This window comes from Ambystoma mexicanum, chromosome 6q (assembly GCF_040938575.1).
Source record: "Ambystoma mexicanum isolate Mex_15411 chromosome 6q, UKY_AmexF1_1, whole genome shotgun sequence".
In the NCBI taxonomy this organism is placed as follows: Eukaryota; Metazoa; Chordata; class Amphibia; order Caudata; family Ambystomatidae; genus Ambystoma; species Ambystoma mexicanum.
In genome coordinates, this window is record NC_090937.1 from 662,702,298 (window position 1) to 662,718,568 (window position 16,271).

Sequence of the window (16,271 nt, forward strand, 5' to 3'; positions counted from 1 at the left end):
TCGTTATTTGTGTGGAGGAAAATGTCTTAAGCTTCAACTTTCGAAAATAGATTTAAATACATCGATTTGTAAATTAATGGGGTCCAATGCCACTGATGATGCAAATGACAGCCCCCTATTTAGGACATCTAGTTGTTGATTGGTCAAAGTTCTTTGTGATAAATTAATAACCAAATTATTCATGGTCTTTTGCTGGTCCCACTCTTTGTACTCGCTGTCGTTATTCTTCTTATGTCTGTTGCAAGAGTCAGATCTCCCCCGTCGCTTACCCCTCCTCCTGTGCCTGAATGATTGTAGATGGGTTCTACAGTAACTGAAATCGGACTTGCTTGTTAGGAGTGATTCTATTACCCCTTTTGAACCATCTAATTTGATTAATGTATCCCTTGTTCGTAGCAGTTTGGATATTTTCACCTGATCCAGTAGCCTCTTGATCAGAACCAACATCTAAGCTCCCTGCCGATGTATTGGGGGTTTTACTTTTAGACCCATTTGATCCCTTTAGGTCATATTTACTTTGAAAGGTGTAAACTCAGTCTTCACAATAATCTCGTTCATCTCTAAAGTACTTCTGCATCTTTCTAAGCTTCACCTCATCCTTGTATACTTTTAATATTTGATGCATCTTTTGATAATTCTTTTCTTTAGTTGCGTCCGGCAAATACATCTCGGCTATCTCCTTCTTAATCAGCTCAATCTGTTCCATTATGCTGGTGTGTTCCTGTGTAGCATACTCTGTGAGCAATTCTAACATTTTCTTTAAACTGTTGTTTAAGTTCTCCTCCCTGAATTCAGCTAGATCATTATCTTCAGGGCTCGAGAAGTTTGGGAATATAAGTATTCGCAAACCCCTTGGAATTTGTCCAACTTGTACATAGTTCTTCAAAGACACCATCTCCCAGTACTTGTTTTCCTTGATGGAAGCCCTTTCTAATTTAACAAGTTTATGGTATCCGGTCATATTTTCGAAAACATATTTTCGAATGACCATTTAGTCAAACATTTAGCCGATTTTTTTTTTTTTTTTTTTTTTTTTTTTTTTTTAATTATGTTTTTTTGCATTTCGTTAGTAAAAAAAAGTGTAAATAAAAAAAAAAAACAGGGGTTTGGGGGGAAACCCTCATTATAAAAAATGTCATTTAAAAAAAACATTAAAAAAAAAAAATTCTGCAAATTGTCGAGAAAATGGCATTTTGAAAATATTGCATTAAAAAATATCACTATAAACCCAAATTTATATCTCAGATCTTCTCGAATGCTTGTAGATGACCAAAAAGCATGTTCCATGCTTCCTTTTGGTGTGAAGACGTTAGATACATCCTCCTCTCTAGACAACAGATATTCCGCCATTGTCAGCAGTTTGCGATCCCTTTGCACACAATTTGGATTATGAACGTGGGGTATTGTGGGATGCCCTTACTGCAATAGTTTACTAATGCCGTTATTCAGCTGAGACTCATGAACCAAGTCTTATCTAAAGTGTTAAATCAACACATGGTGCATTCATTAAGAGTGTCTTCTTGTTTAGCAAACTACACATCTGTCTGTTGGAGCTGAGGGCAATCAGACCAGCGCTGAAGGCCCTTCTGCCCTCTATATGGAGAAAGCATGTCTTGATAATGACGGACAACACAGTGGCCATGTACTACCTCAACAAAAGAGGAGGCGTAGGTTCACTACCACTGTGCATAGAGGCGATGCAGCTCTGGTTTTGGGTATATCAGGAAGTAATCTCCTTATCAGTGGTTTACCTGGGCGGGGTGGAGAACACACTGGCGGATGCTCTGAGCAGGCAGAGCACAGTTTCCCACAAGTAGGAACTAGATCAGGAAGTCCTTCAAGAGATCTTCACCCTTTGGGGAACCACTCAAGTGGATCTGTTCGCGACCAGTATCAACGGGAAGTGCAAGCTTTTCTGCTCCAGGGAATTTCCCCAAAGAGGAGCTCTAGGGGATGCATTTCTAGTGGACTGGGAGTTTCCACTACTGTGCGCGTTTTCTCCAGTACCTGTCATTCCTCATGTCATTAGGAGGTTGAGAATGGTTGGGAAATGCATGATCCTAATTGCTCCAGATTGGGCCAGAAGGACGTGGTACCCGGACCTTCTGCACATGCCCATCTGCCCTCCAACGCGTCTAAACAAACAGAGGAGCGTCTCTCGCAAGAGTGTTCTCCATCCAGAGGTCAAGACACTCATCCTTCATGCTTGGTTTCTGAGAGATTGAGATACAAGGATTGAGTCCTCCCCGATGACGTAATGGAGATTCTGCTTTCGTCCAGAAGGCCAGCAACAAAATCCTTGTAGTGCTGCCTTTGGACCAAATTCTGCAGCTGGTGCAGAGAAAAGAATGTGGACCCATTTCAATGTAGTACACCTATGGTGTTGTCTTTTTTGTTACATTTGGCAAATCTGGGACTCCAGATTGGGACCATTAAAGGATACCTGGCGCTTTCCATCTTCAAGCGCACATTGGAAGAGGTTTCATACTTCCAGGTGCCATTAGTTGTACAATTCTTAAAGGGACTCACTAACGTGTTCCCTCCATCTCCTTTTCAAGTTCCGATTTGGGACCTCAGTCTTGTGCTAAAAATCCTTATGTGCTCTCCTTTCAAGCCACTCCATTTGATACATTAAGGTTGTTGACCTTTAAAACCATCCTATTATTTGTATTAACATCCGCACGCAGGGTGAGTGAACTACAGGCCATATCGTGTAAGCCTCCATGTAATACCTTTATTACGGACAGGGTCATTCTTTTTTTTTTACAAACTTTATTTTCTTCTCATGGGCTGAGATTACAGACATGCGTGCGGGAGGAACATACAGAAATTTTGCATTGTACTTTTATCCATTCCCCCCCAGTCCTCTTTCAAAGTCTGTTAGAAGTCCATGAGTTTTTATTTTATAACATTCCCCCCCCTCCCTCTGTAATAACTTTATGAACTTGTATCCCCTTTCGTACCTCCCTCACCCCAACTGGGCTGGTTCCGTTTTCTTACACCGATGGGTAATGCCTTTGTAGTTCGGGCTTTATTTGCCTGGGTCTTTAGTTGCTGTGGGTCTCCTTGAGTTTCGGCCTTATCAGGGGCCTTAGTTCAGGATTGATCTCAGCAGGTTAGGTCTGTGGAAGTAGGCTTCCCTGTCTGTGACATAGTCTATGAATGGGTCCCACACTTCCTGAATTTCAAGTATTTGTTGTCCTTTATTGCCCCAACCTTTTCCATTGCCAGTATGTGCCATATTTTGACCCACCAGCACGCTACTATTGGGCTTTTGGGATTTTTCCATCCTTGGGCCAGGGTTGATTTTGCTGCGTTTAGTAGCTGCATGATCAGGGCTGCGTTGTTACCTGCCTCTGCATAGATTCCTTCCACTGCGGTTCCCAACAGTATTACCTTCGGGTCGTAGGGGAGTTGTCTCCCAGTGATTTCTCTTATGTGTCCCAGTATTTCTTTCCAGTATATTTCTGCTTTAGGGCAGGTCCACCACATATGGTACAGATCCCCTCTGTTACCACACTGTCTCCAGCAGTTTTGGAGGGTAGGCCGGGTTAATTTTTTGTTTAGTCTGTGTGAGGTTAGATACCATCTTGTGTATAGTTTATATGAGGTTTCTTTGATTGTGGTGCATTTGGATGCCTTCTGGGCCCTCTTCCAGATTTGTGCCCATTCCTCCTCTGCGATAGGGGTCCCCAGGTCTTTCGTGTAGGGTAAGTTCCAGTCCTATGGGGGTTCTAGTGGCTGCCTTCTTCGCCCCACCCTGGGAGATCCAGTGCCTGATTTGGATATATTTGAATCTTTCGATTTCCCCTATGCCGAATTTCCGTTTGCATTCGTCAAAATGTAGTGGGGCTCCTTCGTGGTAGAATTCTTTCAGGAGGAGCGGGTGTGTTTGCCCCCAATTTGCCCAGAATCTGTCACTTTTGCCCGGGGTGAAATCCTGGTTGTGAGCCATCGGTGTAAAGGGGCCTAGTCCGGGAGTTATATGGTGTCTTCTGAGTGCTGTGTCCCATGCTCTTAGTGAAGTGCAGGTAGATTCTAGAAGGTTGCCCTCTGACCCTCGGGCCTCTGTACGTAAGGCATGTAGGTTCCCAAGTGGGATGTTTGTTTCCCCTTGCTCTATGCCCACCCATCCCGTGTGTGGGTTCCCTCCTGTCCATTTCAACATGGGGCTATTTGGGATGCCAATGCGTATCTTTCCACGTCAGGGAGTCCCAACCCGCCAAGTAGGGGCGGCCGGGTTAAGATTCTTTTTTGTATTCTAGGTTTTTTCCCGTTCCATACAAAGGTTACTATATCTTTTTGTAGCTTTCTGCACATTTGACCGGGGGTTTCTATCCGGAGGGAGCTAATTACATATAGGAGACGGGGCAGGAGGGTCATCTTGCGCGCGGTTATGCGGGCGAACCATGAGTGTTCCTGGGCATCCCATCTCGTGAGGTCTTCTTTAAATTGTTTCCACAGTGGGACTATGTTCTCCCCATATAAGAGTCTGTATTCCCGTGTCAGTTGGACCCCTAAGTATTCTAACGTTTTGGGCTCCCAGGTTATTGGGTAGTGCGCTGCCATTTGTTGGGGTATCTTCTCGTCTTCTGTTATGTTCAAGGCTTTGGATTTTGCATAGTTAATCGTGAACCCTGATACCTTGGCGAAGTCTTGTAATCTCTCTAGGGCTTTAGGAAGTGATGTGGCAGTGTCCCTAAGGAACAATAGGATATCATCTGCGTATAGCGCTATTCTATGTTCTCGCCCTCCTGCCCGTACTCCTTTTATTTCTTGGTCCTGCCTTATGGTTTGTGCTACAGGTTCCATTGCCATTGCAAATATGAGGGGGGATAGCGGGCATCCTTGTCTCGTACCTCTACGGATTTCTATTGAGGTAGTGGGTCTACCATTGACTATGAATGTTGTGGAGGGGAGTTTGAAATTTGCCAGGACCATTCTTATAAAGGAGGGGTCGCAGCCATATTTTCTCAAAGTGAGCTCCAAGTACGCCCAGTCTAGGCTGTCGAAGGCCCGGCGTGCGTCCAGGGCTGCTATCGAGTACTTCTGTTTTGTTCTATTCCCACTTTCTATAATGTCTACCGCACGCCTAGTGTTGTCCTGTGTGTGTCTCCCTATGATAAATCCCGCTTGATCTTCGTGGATTATTTGGGGTAAGAGCTTCGCTAATCTGTTCGCCAAGACTTTTGCGTACAGTTTAGCGTTGGTATTAAGTAATGCTATTGGCCTGTAACTTGCGCAGTCCGTGGGGTCTTTTCCTGGTTTCAGGATGAGGACTGTGGTTGATCTGCCCATGTCTGGTGTGACTGACCCAGTTTCCCTGATGTGGTTGAAAAGGTTTGTTAATGGACCCAGGAGCTGGTTCCTGAAGGTTTTATAGTACCCGTTCCCGAGCCCGTCCGGTCCAGGTGTTTTATTATGTGGGAGGTGCGTGATGGCGTCGCTTATTTCCTGGGGTGTTATGGGGGCTTGGAGGTTCAGGTTGTCTTCCTCCGTTATTTGGGGAAGGACTATTTTGCCATGTATTCTGACTGGAGTTGTGGGGATAGATCCTCTCTTTGGAGGAGGTCTAGGTGAAACTTTTCCATAATGTCTAATTTACCATCTTCCGATGTGCTTATTTCCCCTCTTGGATTTTTAAGGCTGACTATATAGTTGTGGGTTTTAAGTTTAAGTTTTGCTGCTAGGAATTTGTTGGCTTTACCTCCGTGTGCGTAGTAGGACTGTTTAGTGCGTAATATGGATTGTGCGGTGTGTTCTGCCATATGAGTTTCTAGTTGGGCTCTTATTTTCCAGAGGTTTCTTAATGTCTTGGGTGTTTGCTTGGCTTTGTGTTGTGTTTCTGCCTCCTTCAATTCTAGCTCCAATTTCTGTTTAAGTAGCCTTCTCTCGCGTGTGTATGCTGTGGTTTGGGATATGAGTTCCCCGCGCATCACTGCCTTCCCTGCATCCCATATTACCCCCCAGTTTGTTTCTCCGTTGTCGTTGTCCTGAAAATAGTTTTCTAGTGCCTTTTCCATGTGGGCTCTGAGGGCAATGTCTTTAAGTATGAACTCGTTCAATTTCCAGGGCCTTCTAGGACGGGTTGTCTCCGTCATTGGGATCATTTTTAATATAACTGGGGCATGGTCAGTGAAGTATTGTACTCCTATTTGTACGTCTTCAATTTGTGGGATTAGGGTAGATGAGGTTAGGATCATGTCTATCCTTGAATAGCCCCTGTGTACTGGTGAGTAATGGGTGAAATCTCTTTCTGTATTGTGGAAGAATCTCCATGTCTCTATTATCTCTAGGTCTCTGAACAGTTTGCCCAGTGCTTGTCTATTCCTGCCGTCTGCCACTGTGGGAGGGAGGGTCTTGTCTAACATGGGGTCCATTATGCAGTTGAAGTCACCCCCTATTATTATTTGCCCCTCGCACCGGCTTCCCAGGTTCCGTAGGATTTCGTCCAAAAAGATGTCTGGTCTATCATTTGGGGCGTACAATGCTATCAGGGTGTATGTTTGTTCATGCAGGGTCCCTTTGAGTAGTAGGAATCTGCCCTCTGTGTCCCTGTATACTGTCTTTTTCTTAAATGGCAAATTTGCGTTTAGAAGAATTGCAACCCCCCTAGTTTTTTTCTCCCCTTCTCTGGAGGCGAAATATTGTTTAGGGAAGGCTTTGTGAGCCATCCATTTCTCATCTGGCGCAAGCAGGTGTGTTTCTTGCAGGAAGGCTATTGCAACCTGGAGTTCCGTCAGGCGTGTCAATATACTGCGCTGTATCACTGGTGAATTTAGGCCCTGTACGTTCAGTGTTATGACCGTTAGTTCAGGCATGAGTCCTGTTTGGGAAAAGTGTCATCGCCTGTGTGCCCCCTTTTGCTTTAAATTGTGTTCGGTGTGTTGTTGCGGACCATATCCCAGAACATTCCCAACTCAACTTAACTGAATGAAAAACATTGTAAACTTGTGAACTTGTTTCTACCGTCCTGGTAGTGGGACCGAAGAGTCTCTGCGCCTCCTCCGGGTGACTCCCGGAGCGTTGGGCCCCTTGATTCCCCCTGTTTCCCATTCGCCAGGGTATGTCCGGGCTTGTCATGGGTTCCAAGGTCTGTCCCCCCTTCCCTCTCTCCGCCCAGGTTTAGTTCAAACCCCTCTATGGTTTACCTTTCGTTGTGTTCGTTTTGCGGTTGACGGCACGGCCCCCGTTCCTTTTCCGGGTTCTGTGGCATTCGTTGTCGTCGTGTGGAACCTGTTTCTGTAGGATTTAACGAGGTTTGGGCCCTTCTGATACCAGTTCTCATTCGTGTCGACGCCTGGTGTCGGGGGACCATTCCCATCGCCTGGGTCCACCCTCTCTCCTCAGCTGGCGTGTTTCCGTGTTCTTCTGGGGTGATCCTTCTTCCTCGAGCTGTAGCAGCGTCATCCCTTCCTCGCATGTGGATATCCGATGTGGTTTGCCTTCCCATGTAAATTGGAGTCCGAAGGGGTATGCCCATCTATATGTAATGTTTTTAGCTTTCAGTGCCCTCGTGACTGGTTGCATCAGTCTCCTTTTGTGTAGCGTGGATAGGGCTAAGTCCTGAAAGAGACGGATTTGGTTGCCATTAATGGTGATTGTTGTTTGGGGGCTGCTCGTAAGATTTCTTCTTTCATTAAATATGAGGTAATTGCCATGAGCACGTCTCTGTGCCTGGTTCCCGGGTCATTTCTCCTGGGACCCACTCTGTGTATCCTGTCAATGGATATGCTTTCAGGTGGGATATCATTGAGCATGCTGTTGAAGCATAGTTGAATTGTGTCCGTGAGGTCTTTATCTCCGATCGTTTCAGGCAGGCCTTTGACCCGTATGTTGGACCTTCGTGAGCGGTTCTCGAGATCTTCCGCCTGTAGTTCGAGGTTTTGTGTGGCTCTGGAGATCTGTTCTAGTAGGATGCTATTCTGTTTTACATCTTCCGCTGTCTCTGAGAGGCCCCTCTCCGTGGTGTCCACTCTGTCCCCCAGCTCTTCGATGTCTTTCTTCATCTCTTGAAGGGAGGATTTTAGATCTTTGCGGATTGTGCCTAGTTGGGTCTGGAGGGATTCCATCATTCTGTTCTCCATGCCTCTCAGACATTCCTGTAGATCCTCTTTGTTCAGGGCCATGGTGTCCGTTTCTATTATGGGCGTTTCTGCGTTTGAGTCCTCTGTCTTGTTCCTATGTTGTTTGCCTACCTGAGGCTGTGTCCAGAGTAGTTCCAATTGTCCGCTTCTCCCCTTTGCTGTGGATCTGGTTCTTGCCGGGGTGCTCTTTGGTTTGGTACTGGGCATCTGTGTAGTGCGGGTGGTGCGGAGGAGGAGATATATGTCCTTGTTGTCCTGGGATGGCTGTAGGTGGTATGGGATTTGATTTTGTGATGTTGCGAGGGGACTGACTGCACTGGTTGGCTTTCAGTAGAGCGGTATTTCCTGGCGCAGAAAGCTCAGTGCGCCGTGTGTGTGTTCGAATGTTGTGGAGCCGTCTCCAGGCGCCCCGGGTCTGCTGTTCTGGGGTCCTACTGGCCTTTATCGTGGGGTGGTCCTCCCTCCTTCCGTGGGCTTTGTATGCGTTGTGGGGGTATAGTATCCGCTCTGTTTCGGGGTCGCCTCCTTCTCTGGTGCCCCCTTAGGCATTTGATTACATGAGCCTGTGTTCAGGAAGCTTCCCCGTGGGTTCTCTCATGGGTGTATGTGTCCCCAGGTTGGTGTCGGCAGTCTTTTGTGTGCAGGGTGGCAGTTGCACTGTCTTGCTGAAGCGTCAGGGTGGCCGAGTGTATCAGGTCGACACTGGGGAGAGCGTGGTACCGCAGCGTCAGGCCGTGCAGCAGATTGCGCCTTGCGGGCCCCGAGTGTGTCCCGGGCGCAGGTCTCGACTGTGACGGTAGGGGGTGAGGGTTTCGCTGGGCCTCCAAGTGTTGGGGATAAGTGTTCCCCTCGGATGTATCACTCGCGGGGGGGAGGGCAGCCCAGTTTAGGAGGCTAGGGCTGGTGATCGGCTTTCCGTGGGGGGGCGTCCATTTCTTATGGGCACTGTGTTCATTTTGGTTATCCCCTCACATACCTTTCAGGGGTGCGCTGGTGCTGGGCGGCCATCTCCGGAATGCCTGGCACGTCAGGGCTGCTCCGGAGCTTGATTGGAATGGGGTGGTTCGCTCTGTTTGATCTGATTTCCCTCCCTCGCAGGGGGAGTTACCAGATCAGGGTGGCGGTTGATGTCGCTGGAGGTTTTCGTCGTCGTGGGCTGCTTTTCTTTCCTTCCCCCGCGCCCTCCACGCACGATGAAGAGTGTCGCGCGGGGCGAGGAAGGCTTTCCCCGCTGAGAGTGCGGGTTGCAGATTGACCTTCGGAGCTTCCGGCTATCGCTGGTCTTGGCGAAGTCTCGGGATCTCGGAGCGGTTCCCACTCGGGGGTTTTGCCGCTGATTGTGGGTCGGGTGAGCGTTTTCTCGTCCCCGCCTGTAGCAGCTGGGCTCAGCCGATGTACGGGTCCAGGATCTTCGGAGCGTTCCGGCTATTGCTGGTCTAGGCGGAGTCTCGGGGTCCCGGAGCGGCTCCCACTCGGGGGTTTTGCCGCGTTGGTGAGCGGCGGCTACAAGTTGCTGGATAGAGTCTGGGCCGGGGTGCAAATGTCCTCATATGTTCTTTGGTGGATGGACGTCCGTATCTCGCCGCTTTGCTGGAGATGCAGGCTATTTATGCATATATTTCTCTATGTTGCTTCGTCGGGGCGGAGGAGCGGGGAACTGCGTCCTCACAGGGTGGCGGCCATCTTGGAATCGGACAGAGTCATTCTTAAAGTCGAGCCAACTTTTCTGCTGAAAATTGTATCAGAATTCTATCTATACTAGAAAATTGTTACCATAAATGTATCCTCCTCCACATCCTGGCAAGGATGAGGAAAAGCTGCATAAGCTTGATCCAAGACGAGCACTTCACTTTTACATCTCTATGATGGCTAAGTTACGTTAAGATGAACAACCTTTTGTTGGATACATAGGTCACAAGTTGGGACTAGCAGTCACAAAACAAACTTTGTCTAGATGAATTATATGGGGCATTACGGAGTGCAACATGTTGGCTGAGAAAGATCCCCCAGAAGGCCTTGGGGGCCATTCCACAAGGGGCATGGCAACGTCTTCTACTTTATTTGTATTTTTGTATTTTTATTGTTTTATATAGCGCCTTAATTCAAGGCACTTTACAGTTAACAGCAAGTAACACATAAAACATGGAACAGTAGAAGCAAAACAGTAAACATGAATCAAGCCATAAAATCGGTATTTAGAAAAATGTACAAGTAAGAAGGGAGTCGAGAGGGGGGGTAGAGAAGGATTGAGAGGGAAAGAGTAATGAGTGAAGTGAGCAACAAAAGAGAGGAGATGATAGGAGAGACGCGACAGATAAAGATAAAGAGAACAGAACTTCATTGGCAAGTTATAATTGTTGACGAAGTTACCACCGGTGGAATTACAGGGTGGTAAATCCGCCCATTTTGGAGGAGAAGTGACGGATTTCTCCACTTTACCTCCAGAAATCGGTGGATTTATCATGTGATAATTCCACCAGCGTTAGATCCACCAACAATCCCCATGGAGTCTATAAATGGGGAATTTCAAAACCCTACCACCACTTGTAATCCCATGGTAACTCCACAGGACCAAGTGGCAGTAATGTTAATCAAGTTTGGTGGTAATTTGGCAGATTAAGTGGTAATGAGTCCCTTTGACTTTTTACCCTTCTGGATTCTTGTTGGCCTATGTTTTTATTTATGCTCTGGTCTTTCTTGGGATCGTTTGCTCTTCTACTCTCTCTATCGCCATGAGTACCTTTCTATGGACCTCTACTTTTGACCACATTCGATGCTCTCTCTCTCTCTCTCCATCCTTCCACGGTTGTTCTGCCTTCTTTGTCTATTCAAGATACTTCTGGGGCAGTTCTGTCTTTACTTTGTCATCCCTACTCTAAAGCTTCATCAACTTCTTGTCTTTCCAAGCCCTTCCCACCTCACTCTAGCTCTGTTCCCCTTTCTTTATCTTGTCTTCTCCCCGTCGGACCTTTGTAAGGTTCTTGACCCTCCTCTTGCACCTCAAGATTGGTTCCACCTTCAATTCTCTCTTCTCTCCACTGCAAAGCTATGTCGCTAACTTTCCTCTTTCTTTCCCCCTCCTTGCGAGTAAACAACTTCCCCTCCAGCACTCCCTATACGCCTTGATCACCCACCTATCACATTCTCCCCAACCACTTCTCCTTGCCTGCAGTGTTCTACTCCTATACTACAACTGCTTATGAAAAATGGCCCCTCATTACACACCTACTGGTAATGTAAGGTTTGGCAAAAGCAGATCAATTTGTCCGGGCACATTTATGTGAGAGAAACATGGAGGGAAAACCATAAGGACATAGGCTCTGTGACAATTCACAGGATCTTGTCACTTGTCCTCATGGAGCCCTTCCGTGTGAGGCTAGAGAGGTGAGGCTGCTACCCAATAGTCCCCCTAGGGATGTTAAAAAGCCAGAGGACCTCATACGGAGAGACTCAGCTCATGAGGATAAGGACTCCCCGCCCGTGAAAGACCTCCATAAACCCTAGTTCCAAGAAGCCATGGCCCCAATTGACTCCTTCTCCCTCCGAAACTGAAATATACTACTGTGTGTTATTGTGAAGTCTCTGCCATCTCATCTGTAAAAACAGATAGGGTTGAGACTAAGAAGAACCAATGAAACATACAGAACAGTAGAAGGGATTACCAAAGAACTGTGAAAAGGTGGCCACTGGGAGGCATGAAGATAACTTCAAAGAAATTGATGACAAATGATGCTACGCTGGGGCGGGCCCAGCAATATAAAGTAAAGATCGAGGAAGGACCACGCATGTTCGGGAGCAGGAAGAGCAGCGGGGGAAGCTGGCGTCCATCCTGCAGGGCCTGGGAAATCCAAACCTGTGCTGCCCGAAGCGTTGAGGGACAGTCGGTCTCGGAAGAAGAAGCGAAAAGGAACCACAGAAGCAGGAAGAATTCAGCAGTGGCATGGCCTCTACGAGTGTGGTCCAGAAAACACGCTTAGACCACCGCAGCCACGGCTCTGTGGAGCCGCACTAACCAAAGAGAAGCAAAGCTGGAACACACGCTGAACCCGTGCAGAACCAACAGAGACCTGAGAAGGCATGGTATCAAAGTAAGACAGGCACAAGTGATCACAGAACAAGGGTGTTTATTGAACTTTATCAGGGGTGTGAAAAATGCACATCTGAACCTAAATCTAAGATGGGAGCAAGCTACGACCATCAAAAAATAATAATACAGTCCTAGTAGAGTCTAGTCAAATAAAAAGGCCTATTCTAAAATAAAATATTGCCAATCCTTACCGCTATGGTACAAAATAGTGTGGGATAATGTTCACAAAAAGAAAGAAGTGTTCACAAAATGATAAGTCAGGATGTTAGGCTGTTGGCCTCCCTTCCCCACGTTTTTAGCACGGAACAAGGCGTGTCACTCCAGCACAACACACTCCTGGGCTTCTCTGGCATGAGGCCACAGTTCCTTTCATCAACATTGGGGCCTTCTGTGCCCAAGTCTATTTTATGCAAAGTCTCTTACCTCAGAGGACCTGATGTACCATAACAACAAAAAGTTCCTTTCTCAATATTCACACGGGTGATTTACTCTTCATCCTGGATCCCCCTCAGCCAGGCTGCGATCCTTCTTTCACCTTTAGCCTCCCTTAGTTGGACTCAGAACAACTTAAATGTTTAGGCATCCCTCCGTCGGGTTCACATTTGCCACAACAATCTTCTCAGTTGTTTTACTTTTCACCCAGGGTACCCCTCTTCTGGGCTCAGACCCCTTTTCTACAATTGGTCCCCCTCGGCCGGGCTCAGACCAATTTCAGTTTACAATCGAAGACTTTTGAGTGTGCGCAAGATTTAACATAACCCGCTGCAGGACCACTTTGATTTCACAGTTCAATAATTCTTCCCCATTCGGGGGGGGGCACCAAACAGAGACCTTTGAGCACCCAGGTGGCACCGGACCACTCTGTATCTGGTACCTACCTTGCTTTAACAAAGTTCAATTGTATTCAAGAACTCTTTCTTCATACAATGTTTCCGCTTGCAACCTTGAGCATAATACAGTCTGGTCGGCTATCAGTTTCTCCAGCTCACCGGCTGTGCTGAACTTGTTGGCATTGCCTTGCTGTCGGAGTCAAGGACAGTAGCACAGTGGCAATCGCTTCTCCCTGCCTTCGCTTTCAATGTGGGAGGGCCCGTGTACCTTTGACACACGCTACACTGTTCGTCAGCTGCAATCCCTGGTCTTGAGTTTCTTTTCCTTGAGGCTTCTTGAAAGTCGCGGTTCTGTGTTGGAAAGGGCAAGGGCACTTCCCTCCTTGTTGTAGTCTCCAATCTCGCTGCCTTTCTCCTCTGTATAAACTGCCATTCCCAAATGACTGCTCCCCGTGCGTTTTGCCTTGCTCAGAGTGTGCTTTTGTGCTCCACCTTTTATCTGTGTGGGGAAGTATGATGGAAGTCAGATGTGTGTAATTATCAGTAATAGCCTGACTCTTGCGTTGGGACATGTCAGGTATATGGCTCTGGTTTTTGTCTGTCGCTCACGATGAACTGTCTGTGAGAAAGTGTTTGTGTCGAAAAGGGCGGGGGGGGATTGAGTTCCTAGGCATCCTACCGGGTAGGATGGGGAAAAAGTCTTATGAGCTAGTGAATACTGTGTCTCACCCTTCGGTGTCCCACTCCCCGAAGACCCCCCATCCAGGTGATCCTCCCGCATTGGTCCACCCCAGGAACTGGATCCAATAGTGATGGCCGTGTCCTGGCCACCTGGATGACGGGTCCCTGGATACTAGCAGGTGTGACGCCTTCAGGTTTCTCAGACCCCAAGATGAACCGGTAGTGCTCCCCAGTGAAGATAAAAGTAACAGGAGTTGCAGGACAGCCGGTTGGTCCCAGGGATCCCAAAGAGTTGAGTATTCCTCACAAGTGATCTCCCTCCCCTCGTCACAGTAGCAATTCCCAGAGAACCCAGCGTCAAGTATTCCTCAAGAGTGATCTGCCTTGTCACAATAGTGATTCCCAGATAGCCAAGAGTCAAGTATTCCTTGGGAGTGGGTTCACTCGTCACAGTGGTGACACGAAAAACTATCAATCTCGGGAGTGAACTCCCTCATCACAGTGGGAAACCCAACACATGTGAAAGATACCAAAAGGAACAAGAACTGTTAGGGAGTAAGCTGCCCAATAGTCGAGATATAAAAAGTCCTGACAAAGTGCCAGCAATAAGAAGGGTGGATAAAGCCTTAACTCTGTTGTTCGCAAATCCTTGGTAAATCAGATCCTGTTGCAAGAGACTGCTGTTAAGGGAGCTTAAGACTGGATTGTTCACCAGGAAAAGGGAGCCATTTGCCTGGTGGCATGAATAAGTTCATTGAATCCTTTTTGGTTCATTTCATAGTCGTAGGGATAGAGTAGTTTATTTGGACAGAGGACGGTATATTGATTTTTTTTGTTTACTTTTATCCTGACGAGCACCCGAGTTATTCTGAGGTAGGGAAAACTACTCTCGAAATAGGGAAAGGCAGGTTTTTTCTCTATTTGAATAAAAGTCTATAGCCAAAATGATATCATCTCGTCAGCCTCCTTACTCAATCGCACCACAGGTCTCTCCTCTTGGAGGTGCTGGAACCAAAAGTAAGTTCCTTGGTAAGCCATCTGCCTTCAAGATAAACTTGGAAACAGTCCTCCTTAAAGAAGCGTTTGCATCCGCACATCACTGTAGTCAAGCATTCTTCTCTTCCTTACCCTCCAAATGAGGACCTGCCCTTTATCACCCAATCTTGAGAGATCTGACATTCGGATGACACCAGAGAGAAAGATTATTCCTTATGTCTGACACAAATATGTTTTGGAATAGCCACCCAGTGCTGCAAAGTGCCCAATAGGTGTGATATGTGTGGCATATAACAAAAAAATCAAATAAATATAAATTTGGCAGTAGCGGTAAGATTGGCTTGCCTGTACAAGAATTACTGTGCAAGTAACTTGCACAGGCAATGGTTTGCTGTATGCTATATATCGAAGGAAGTCTCCAGTTTTTTTTTGTTTTTTTTGTCGGGTTGCTAGCCAGTATAAATTGGTTTCATAGTAATCGTTAAACACTGAAGTAAAATGGATCTACGTGATTACTAAGCACTGCGAAATGGCGAATCCGAAAATATCGAATTCCATAATCGCGCTGCGCAGTGATCATATAGATCACTTTCCCGGCATCCCGCAGCACCCTATGCCCCCTGCCCATTCACCTTTTCGGCGGCACATACAGAAGTGTGCCGCTGACACCCCTCTATCCCTGCGGCATCAGTTCCATCCCACTAACTTGGGTCGAAGCTGGTGGCGCAGGGACCCTTTTTCTGTATTTTAATTTTTTTCATTGTCCCCTGCTTCCAATGTCATGGAAGCCAGGGACACCACTGCAACCCCACAATGCCGAACAAGGGAAGCAGGGACACCCCCGCAACCCCTGCTCCCCTTGTTCGACATTTTGGGCTTTCATTTTTTTTTTACTCATGCCGAAAACGCAGTAAAAGCATTAGTTTTTCTCGTGTTTTTGGTACAAAAGGAAGTTAAATAAATAAGGTGATAATATTTCATGAATTATTGGCTTTGTTTTAAAGTATTCAAAATGAAAGAAACATTGTTTATGAGAGCATGAAAAACGCACATTCCCAAATGTACTTTCTATATTTAAGTCAATGAACCACATTTGCAGGGACATTTTTATGTTTTATCCTAATGGTAACCCATCGTTCTCATTGAGAATGTGTGGTGTTGAAAGTATTCAAGTTTGAGAGACACAAATAGTAAAGGCAATAACATCCTTCAGTGATCGTGCCAATATTTAAAAACTTCCACAGCTATGTATGTTGCATTCTACTCTTAATAAGGTTATTAATATATTCATGTTCTTGGCAGAGTGATGTTCCTGTAGACCTGCTGGATGTTGATAAAAATTCTGCAGTTGTCAGTTTTAGCCGGTGCGATACTGAGGTGAGCATAACATCAAGAGCAGATATTAAGTTGTGTTTTTTTTCGATTCTTGTTCTTTCGCCTGCATGGATTGTTTTGCACTTTTCTAAGATCATTTGAGTGTGGCGTTCAGTGTGTTTACTCTTTCTGAAAAGAGTGGCACAAAATTACATTATAAACCTATGTGTCTCAATGTTCTACCTTCAAATGAAGAGGCATGCAATGTTTTTATAA

At 46.5% G+C, this 16,271-nt stretch overlaps 1 protein-coding gene across 4 annotated transcripts in view; it reads left to right on the forward strand.

Annotated features, from left to right (window-relative positions):
• BBS7 (Bardet-Biedl syndrome 7) overlaps nucleotides 1-16,271 on the forward strand; it is a 1,458,886-nt gene that overhangs the window by 601,020 nt on the left and 841,595 nt on the right. For all 4 annotated transcript variants that reach the window (XM_069631158.1, XM_069631157.1, XM_069631160.1 and 1 more), the window contains one exon: nucleotides 15,984-16,058. In XM_069631158.1, the coding sequence (XP_069487259.1) occupies nucleotides 15,984-16,058 (75 nt within the window). The remainder of the gene's footprint in view (nucleotides 1-15,983; nucleotides 16,059-16,271) is intronic.